The sequence below is a fragment of the Cornus florida genome, unplaced genomic scaffold (assembly GCF_030987335.1).
Source record: "Cornus florida cultivar Cherokee Brave unplaced genomic scaffold, ASM3098733v1 CherokeeBrave_3.0.0_Hap2_Chr11, whole genome shotgun sequence".
NCBI classification, from domain to species: Eukaryota; Viridiplantae; Streptophyta; class Magnoliopsida; order Cornales; family Cornaceae; genus Cornus; species Cornus florida.
The window spans coordinates 135972409-135982916 of NW_026775581.1; the positions used below are offsets into that span (position 1 = coordinate 135972409).

At 39.8% G+C, this 10508-nt stretch overlaps 1 protein-coding gene across 1 annotated transcript; it reads right to left on the reverse strand.

The window, feature by feature from the left end:
- Positions 1-294: 294 nt before the first annotated feature.
- Positions 295-915, reverse strand: LOC132282216 (uncharacterized). The gene has a single exon (XM_059783824.1). It carries the CDS (start codon positions 913-915, stop codon positions 295-297), a length of 621 nt encoding a protein of 206 aa, XP_059639807.1.
- Positions 916-10508: the final 9593 nt, after the last annotated feature.

Below are 10508 nucleotides of genomic sequence, written 5' to 3' on the forward strand. Positions count from 1 at the left end.
AGCAAATCTTCTCTGCTTCTGCTTCACTGGCTTTACATTCGGGTCTACATTGAGGGAATGGCAGGATACAGAAGGATTTATCCCTGGCATATCTGAATGGTTCTATGCGAATACATCTGCATTCCGAGTCAAGAAATCAGTCAACTCTAGTTTTTCCTCTTCAGTAAGTCTGGTTCCCACCCTTGTTGTTCGGTCCGGCTTCTTATGGTCAATCTTCACTTCATGAAGGGGTTATGTGGTCAGAACTGGTGGCTCCTCCTCCCCATCTTTGCTGGGAGGAGGTTCCTGTAATTGCTATTTTGGACTGGCAGAACGGATGGGATTTTTCCCTTTTCCAGCAAATTTCAAAGTCACTGAATAACATTCTTTAGCTGCAACCTGGTCCCCATGTATGTCTATCACCTTGGTCCCATCTGGACCTAAGTATCGCATCACTTGATGCAAGGTTGATGGGACGCCCTGAACTCTGTGAATCCACCCTCTGCCCATCAAGAGGTTGTAGGATGGATGAATTTCCACGACCACAAAACTCTCAGTCAAAACTCGCTCAGCAGCTTGTACTGTCAATTCCACCATTCCAATGGGTTCCACTCGCTTCCCATCAAATCCGAGCAATGGATTTCCTGTGGGTTTGAGTTTTTTGGGTTCGATCTCAAGTCGGTCGAACGTCACCCTGGGCATGACATTCGCACTACTTCCTGGATCAATCAAAACTCTTCGAACCAGGCATTCTGCAACCTTCAGATTGACGACTAATGGATCTTCATGAGGAATCTGAATGCATAGCAGGTATGTTCTGTCGAACTTTATCGGTGTGGATGCGTTCTGCTGGTGCAAAGCATGCACACTGCCAATCCTTCTTTTCAGCTGGGCCTGGCGTAACCGCGTTCTGAGCAACTCTTCTGGCTCCGTCATTTGTTCAGGTCGGCCATGAATTGCATTTATAATCCGAACAAGCTGAGAGTTGTGTTGGTTCGGCCTCTAGTTCCGCTTAATCTGCTCAGCCGGTCGGTTCTGCTCTTACGCCAGACCTTGAACATAGCTTGCAAATTCCCCCTTTGCGATTAGCATCTCTACCTGCCTCCTTAGGTTCTTGTATTCGTTAGTCTGATGTCCAAAATCACTATGAAAAGCACAATGTTTAGTTTGATCCCTCTGTTCAAGAGGTTGTCTGATTAGTAAAGGAGGGTGAAACTTATCTTTGTTTTCTTGGTATAGCCTTGCTAAGGTGAATCTGAGTGGAGTTACCGATTCCTCCTCCCTGGGCCTTTTCTCCGCCTTCCATGAGTTTTGACGTTACGGCTGAGCTTGTTTTTGCCGGATCTTGGCTTTGGATTTCTCTTCCGTCGAAATAATTGACATCTTCCTTGAATTAGATGCCTCTTCCTCCTCAAGACGAACAAAACCGTCAGCTCTCTCGTTCAGCTCGTCCATGGTCTTTGGCGTATTAACCACCAAGCTGGTGTGGAACGATGTCCCCCGGTTCATTGCAAGTTTAAATGCTTGGACCGCTGTGGATGGATGACACTCTATTACCATGCTTTTAACCAGGTTGAACCGGGTGAGAAAAGCTTAGAGCCGTTCATCCTCGTGCTGCTTCATTGTGAAAAGGCTTGATACATCCTTAGCCGGACGTTTATTCCCGTAGTACTGGCTTATGAACTTATCGCACAAGTCCTGGAAACTAGCGATTGAGCCTTGAGCCAGATTCTTGAACCAATTGAGAGTTAGTCCAGCCAGGCTCATAGGGAAGCATTTGCACATCAAAGGATCATTGTTAGTATTCAGAGCCATTTTCAACTGAATGTGGTAGATGTGATCGACCGGATTGGTTGTTCCATCAAACAGAATGAAAACCGGCATGGAGAACTTCTTCGGATTCGGCGCGTTCAGAATTTCATCAGTGAATGGAGATGCAACCGTCCTTGCTGATGAGCGCAATGCTTCGTTTTCCCTTGAAAACCGTGACGGTAGCCCCTGATCGGCAGATCTCCATTCTGAACTGTGGTAATCAAATGTTGCTATTAAAGGTCGGTAAGGTGGATTGAACGACCTATCCTCTACAAACTCATTTCTCCACGGTGATGCGACCCTATGCTCATACGCCGGTGCTTCCTCCCTCATGATCCGTTCGCGATGTGGTTCCAGATGAACAGATCCTTCTCGATCCTCTACTCGACAGACATTCGGAGGCAGATCGTCGATTATAACTTCATCACGACGTGGATCAACACGATTGACACCTTCTGGATCACCTTGACGATCAGCTTGGGATGGTAAGGCTCCCTCTCCTTCAGGAGGTGGCCTCAGAATTGCAGGAGCCTCACGACGTTCCATTCCAGCTCGTAGCTCTGCATTTTCTTTCCTCAAAGCTTCGATCATGTTCATCAGCTCATCGAGCTTCGTCTGCTGGCCGTTTTCCAAAGGATTTGAGTTCGCTTCTCCGATCATCATTCCAGATCGGAGCAAAGTTATTAACTGCAGATTTCTTGACCAGATCGGAGTTCCGCTAACGCACACGCACCAGATCTGAACTCACACTTGCTAAATTATGTCCGCTACTGGCCGGATTCAGTAATCACAACATATCGCAATTGTGTAGTTCGCCGGATCAAGCACAGATCTGATCTGCGTGGATCGGACGCCAACTTCTCGAAATCAACCGGAGCCTCGACTCATCGAGACAGATCGTATTATCACCAATGTTGATCCAGCTTTCGCAGATTAATCGTCTTCCTCGCAGAGTGTTTTGAATCGAATCGATCTGGAACAACAACAATCAATCCTCCCTGTTCTTCCCACAGACGGCGCCAATTGAAAGTACAAAGAATTTCCCCCAATTACAGAGAGAGAAATTTTACACTCCCAATGATTTCTAACCTCTTTTCCCTCTCGATTTTCCTTATTTATAGACGGTTACAACCTCCTTTGGCCTGGGGCCTTATTTGTTCTCTTTTGCCTGGACTCAACTTCTCTCATTTTAATATGGGCTTCCGCAATGACTTCATGGATCTGGGCCCATCCAGCGCGAACTTGCTCCATCCTGGCTATCCATACCCGACCCGTCCTTTGCAATATGGATCATACCAAGCCCGGGTCATTTTGGTGTCCTCATTATGTCATTGCAAAATACAATGACAGAAGGTAGAAAATGCATGTCTTCTCCCAAAACCCTTGCATATTTGCTTTGTACACAACCTGGAATAAAACTATAATCACTTTGTGCAAATTTACCCATTTCAAACTATTGTGTTTAGATCTCTTTTCAACAACATAACGGTGTTAAAACCTCTTTTCGACACCCAATTAGATCATGTTTCAACACGCTAGAAGTAATCATGTTTCAACATATTATTTCGAAGTAATTTGTTGAATCAAGATTAGATTTGTTGAGCACATTGTAGAAAGCTACAACAGAGGATCCAAAGGCCTTCATGCCTTCATAATTGGCTCTACTTGCCCTTGCCAAAACAATCTCCTAAGAGCACATAATATTGTAGCTTAATGGAGATTATGACGCTGTTAAATAACAAATAGGAGACATCAGTAGAACAAATGTGTGAGCTAGTTACAACAGCATATTTGATCATGAGCACAAGAGGCATAAAATTGAAGCAAGACAAACAAACAACACATACCAAAACCAAAAGTAACATCAAACGCTAAAGAAATCAAGAAAGAAACACAGAACAGGAATACAACATAACAGCAAGGAAACCACTCAAAGAACAGAATAACAACAGACCAAATGAAAAAAAAAAACCCTACATATCCGCAAAGCAGACCAAAAGACCTCAACTAAAATGTGGACCATGCCCAACAGGTAGGTATTGAACCTGTAACCAACCCCAGAACATCCAATACATACCAAATCAACTGCTTTGCTATCTGATCAACATTAGAGAAAGACTCATCATGTTAACTGCTTTCTCCAACACCCCTCCTCTTCCATCATCACCCATTTGTCAACTTGACTCGAATCATAATAAATCAGAGCAAGAGAGTTATTGTAAAGTGCAAGAACTGCAGGTTTTGAATTTGGAATATCATGCATGCATGTCATAAAACAACTCATTGCCCATGTCAAATGAAATGATCGCAAAATGAGAATCATGGTCTTTTGCAAACCAGTGATAAACTCCATTAATGCATGTGTTAGAATAAGGGTTCACGAGCAAATACAAGTATTGTAGGCAGAGCAACATCATCAATATATCTCCAAGAATCACTAGATAGCTAGAGTGGACAAATAAACCTTACTAACACTGCACAGGCTAGACCTAATTCATTTCCCAAGTCCACTCAATCCAAACCACCTTGTAATCATTAGTAATGGGATCCAATCCAAATCTAAAAGCATCTCCCAAACGCATCAAATTCGGATTTGGGCGGATGTTTACGACGGAGTAATTAGTATTTAGGATGAACAAGCAATGGCTATTATTAAGACAAAACAACTCATGCAATTTCAGTTTAACACAATCCATGAAATATTGTTCAAAGAGATGATGTGAGCCCAAACCACCAAGGTTAAAAAAAGAAAAAGAAGAAAATACTATTAGGTTTTGGACTATGGGTGGACAGAAGACCTTCCTACATGTACTTGGGTTAGCATTTTGTGAGGTTGATTTGGCAAAGATGTTCCTTTATTGTTGGGTTAGGAATCACAATCTCTTTGAATGCAATTGTTTCTGGCCTTTTCTAATTCCCTTTAATCTTGCCCATGTCTTTACCTTTATTAAGGAATCAAATATTTCTTGCGCGTCTATGTTTTCTTTTCTTGCCCATTCAACGGTTTAATTTTCAATTCATTTTTTTTTTTTATACATATAAAATTGGTTCTCCTTTTCTAATTTTCAATGTACAAAATGCATTTTTGAAGCTTTCAAATTTATAGTAAATAGTATTGTAATTATTTTTCAATATTAATGGCATGAAAGGCAGTAAAATGAGATCAAGCTTAGTTTATTTACTCGCTGTGTTCGGTAAAAAGGAAAGAAGAGATGTGGAGAGAAAATAGGAAGGAAAGTACTAAATTCTTTTGTTCGGAAGTAAATTATTATACAATATTTAAATTAAATACTATTCTAAATTATACAAATTTTAAATTACATTACTATTTTCTATAAATTAAAATTAAATTAGTGTAATTGGAGTAGTTGATAAACATTAAACACTTATATTTGCTTCCATCTCTTGGTAAAAAGGGCCCACTGCTGCTTTGTTATATTCTTACAAACATTCAAGAGAGAAAAGGACACGCCCTGCATTTTCCGTCTACTTCCGAAGAAATTTCTGTTCAACTTCCAAATTTTAAAAAAGTAGTAGTTGAAAAAGAATCCGCGTTTATAGGCATGACTGGTTCTTGGTAATTTCATCAGGGCAATTGCTGAGAGCCCACACCCATCCATATAAAACCAGCTACTCCTCAAACTCATACCACCATCCACACCCACCACTATTAATATCTTCTCTCGCTGCTTCTCCTCTCACTAATCATAGCAACTCTGTCCTGCAAATGGCAATCACCATGGTTCACATTAACCACCGATGCGCTACCGAAACCACCAGCCTTTTCCACTTTCTTATTTACATGTTTTGGGCATCCAATGGTATTGGTGCAACCTACAGGGCTTATGTTCACGGCCACTATTCCATGCTAGCTCTCCTTTTCTTAGTGTACTTTGTTTTCGTGCCATTAGAATACTGGGTGTCATTGTCCCAACGATTATCGCTCAGAAGAGACTACTTGAATTATGCAATTTGGTTCCTATTTACGGCCACAGTGCTTGCTATAGCGTACCAATTCGCGCCATCCTTCGGCATGCCTACCGCCTTGTTCCTCTATGCCGTTTCAGCTGCAAGCAGTGCTCTTATTTTCTACTTCTACATAATCTATGATGACGAAATTGGTTGCGCCGAACGCTGTCCCACTGATGAAAATAAAAATTCTAGTCAGTGTCACGTTGACATGAAATTCAAGCATTCTGATTCAATTTTGGAGAAAGTATAATTGTTAAGTTAAAGGGTTAACTTGAATGAAATTTCACTGTTTTTTTAATCCAGACACAAATCGGGAAATTGAGGAGTGTGGGTGTGGATGCACGTGAGTATGTATTAATAAAATAATAATAAAAAAAGATTTACCCCTGCAAGTCCAAATTTTTGTTTATCTCACATCATTGATTATGTCATTGCAAAATACAATGACAGAAGGTAGAAAATGCATGTCTTCTCCCAAAACCCTTGCACATATGCTTTGTACACAACCTGGAATAAAACTATATAATCACTTTGTGCAAATTTACCCATTTCAAACTATTGTGTTTAGATCTCTTTTCAACAACATAACGGTGTTAAAACCTCTTTTCGACACACAATTAGATCATGTTTCAACACGCTAGAAGTAATCCTGTTTCAACATGTTATTTGGAAGTAACTTGTTGAATCAAGATTAGATATGTTGAGCACATTGTAGAAAACTACAGCAGAGGATCCAAAGGCATTCATGCCTTCATAATTGGCTCTACTTGCCCTTGCCAAAACAATCTCCTTGCCCAATCTTCCTCTTCAAACTCCCATTTACAAACACTGCACAGGCTAGACCTAATTCATTTCCCAAGTCCACTCAATCCAAACCACCCTGTAATCATTAGTAATGGGATCCAATCCAAATCCAAAAGCATCTCCCAAACGCATCAAATTCGGATTTGGGCGGATGTTTACGACGGAGTACGGAGAGAGGCCTATATTCTCTGGTTGCGGGATTCCACAGGGACCGACCTCTATTAGATAGCCGGCCACATTCACCACATTCTGATACACCGGCGGAGAACCGGTGAGTGTTTCCTCTGAGAAAACAAAATTATTTATTTTGTAATATCATGTGTATTATTATTTTATTCTTTTCACACATTTTTTTCAACATTCTATTTTATATAATTTTTGGCTTGATTATCATTCTATATAATTTTCTTTTAATTTAGTTAATATTCGCAAAGGATACTACTCCGCATTAGCTCACCTTCGATTTCATCATTCCAATCCTACTTACTGCATCATCATCTATTTACCTATCTTAATTCAATTTTTTATTTTTATTTAACCAACTAGTCTTAGTAGTCAACTAGAATTCTACACGGGGACTATGTTTTGGACGGGCCACTGTGACCCATCCAAGACCTGGTCCAATCAGTTTGGGATTTGATTGAGGTTTGTGATGAGCAACAATATTATTTAGGGTAAAATGTAAAAACCGTCCTGTATTATTAAAAAATTAATAATTAATTATTAAATATTAATTTACTAAAATAATTAATTCGTAAACTATGCATTTAGGTCAAAATGTCAGTACAGAAACATAAAGCCAAGTCAGAAAAGACATACAAATCTTGAAACAAAATAAATAAATGAAGAACAGACTCCAGATTTGTGGAGGAAATAGAACCCAATACCTGCAAACGGAACTACCATGGGAGAACGCAGTAAACAGGAGAGACCGAAAAGTTTGGCCATCATCACGACAACCGCTCCAAAGTTACAACCACAAGGCGCTCAAATACCTAAGAAACCCCGCACAAGATCAAATTAAAGAAAAAAATAAAATCGAGACTGGAAAAACCAAAACCGACCTAGACCAGAGATCTAGTCGGAGAAAACAACATATCCGCCCATGTGATCCAAAAATGAACTGAACATGAACAGATCTAGTCGAAGAAAACAAAAAAAATGATGTAAAAAAATACAACGGAACACACTTATTAAAACACGCCAAGTGTATTGCAGCAGAGTAAAGAAGACGAAGGTGCCGGTTAGAGAGAGGTGGGGCGGCCATTCAGGATTTGATTCAATTTGGCACGAGCAGGAATTGTATGTTATTGTTTAGGCTGAATTTGATGCATGAAACAGAATAAAAGATGCTATAAATTTTGATTTATTTACTTTAAGGGAAATCAGTCAAATTCGAGTTGTTTACAGCAAATTATATTTGTTTTCCTCTCTTGACAAAAAAGGACCCACTACAATATATATATATATTTTCTTACAATGTCCAATTGTCCAAGGCAAAGAAAAGGACGGGCATTATTTTCTTGGGCCACGCCCAGCAATTTCCTTCTACTTTTCAAGAAATTTCTGGTCAACTTCCGATGAAAAAGAATCCACATTCAAAAGTCACGACTGCTTCTTGGTAACTTCAGGGCAATTGCTCAGGTCCTACACTAACATTCATATTCACTTGTATATAAAACCTCAAAACCAGCTAATCCTCAAACTCATACCATCCACACCCAACACTATTGCTATCTGCTCTCTCTCTGCTGCTCCTCTCGCTATAGCAACTCTGTCCTATAGTTCTGCAAACGCCAAGAAATCTTCAAATTAAAAGGGCAATCACCATGGTTCACATTAACCACCGACGCGCTCGCGAAACCACCAGCCTTTTCCACTTTCTTATTTACATGTTCTGGGCATCCAATGGTATTGGTGCAACCTACAGGGCTTATGTTCATGGCCACTATTCCATGGTAGCTCTCCTTTGCTTCGTATACTTTGTTTTCGTGCCAATAGAATACTGGGTGTCATTGTCCCAACGATTACGTACACACAACAAACCAGTCAGAAAAGACTACTTGAATTATGCAATATGGTTCCTATTTACGGCCACAATGCTTGCCATAGCGTACCAATTCGCGCCATCCTTCGGCATGCCTACCGGCTTGTTCCTCTATGCCATTGCAGCTGCAACCAGTGCTCTTATTTTCTATTTCTACATAATCTATGATGACGAAATTGGTAGCACCAAATGCTGTCCCAGTGTTGGAAAAAGAAATTTTAGTCACTGCTATTGTCGTGTTGACATGAAATTCATGCATTCTGATTCAATTTTGGAGAGAGTATAATTCTTAATGTCAATGACATTAAAAAAAAAAAAAAAAGGGGTTTGAGGAGAGAGAGAGTGTGTGTGTTGCATCTGAGTATGTATATCATTTATATTGATATGTATGAGTGCATATTAAATATGAAGAGTTTGCAAGCTGTTGGAAGCAAATTGGAAAAATCAAGACATCTAAGAAAGTTGAGTTCTTATATCTTATGGCAGAGCTGCAACCAAAAAAATCCCAGACCTTAGATATTTGAAGGCTAGAGCAATTTATGTTGATGATTCATGTCTCCAGTATCGTTGTGCAGTGGAATCAGTAGAAAATGTTCTTTTCTCAATAGGTGTGGAGACACTCTCCACTTAGAGTATCTTCAGACAACATCGTTGAAGTCCCATGGAAAATGAGATGGTTATTCCTATCGGATTTATGTAACAGATCAAACAATGCAAATACATGTTTCAGTCCAGGAGTCTTTATTTGTTGGCAATTGTGGAAGAGCATAAATGATAAGGTGTTCAATGGTACACAGTGGTCGTTCCCTGACATTCTTGACAATGCTATGTCTAAATTTTATAAGATTCATAATCAGGCATGTATACATCCTTGATGTCTTCTATGGTCATCGATTAGTTCCAGAAACCTCTCACTTGGGTGGCTCCTCCTTGAGGAAAGCCGAAACCGAATTTCGATGCTGCTTTTAACAGTAATTCTAACTGTTGTGGAGGGGGTTTCATCATTGGAGAGTATCTTGCTAGGCTAGTGATGTAGAAAAGCTCGCTCACCATTATCTGAGCATTGAGAGTTGCCCTCTTACTGGATGCAGAATGTTAGCTCCGCCTTTTCTGCAGAGGCTATATTCAAGGAAGTCATTAAACTGCTGGAAGTATAGGGATACACGGGTTGAAATTGAGGGTGATTGCATAGGTGTTTTATCCTCGTCTCCTGTTGACATCCTTTCTTCGATTATTGAAGATATCAGGGTATAACTCCAATAAGTGAAAAAAAAAAAAAAAATTGTATCTGAAATTTTACCTACCCAAAAGAAAGATTTACCCGCGCAAGTCCAAAGTTTTCTTTGTCTAACATAATTGATTAGCTTGCCATTGCAAAATAAAATGACAGAAGGTAGGAAATGCACGACTTCTGCCAAAAAACCTTACATAAGCTTTGTACCCAACCCTGGGATAAAATGGCCATTACTTTGTGCAAATTTATCCTCTTCAAACTTTAACTAATGTCTTGAAACATGACTTAATTGTGTTTAAATCACTTTTCAAAACCATAGCGGTGTTAACACCTGTTTTCAACACAATTAGATCATGTTCCAACACATTACTAGAAACTAGAAGTAAATGGTTGAACAGCTATTTAAATCTGTTGAGCACGCCACAATATGCTGCAACAGATCATAATTGGCTCTTCCACCAATGTGGGAAAAAGAATACTTCCCAATCTTTCCCTTCAAAATCCCATCATCAGTAAGCCCACATAATATAGTAGCTTAATGAAAATTATGACACTGTTAAAAACTACTAACAGAGGGAGATTTTTAGTGGAACAGATGCGTGGTACAATAGCACATTTTATCATGAGCGAAAGGGGCAGAAAATTGAAGCAAGACAAACA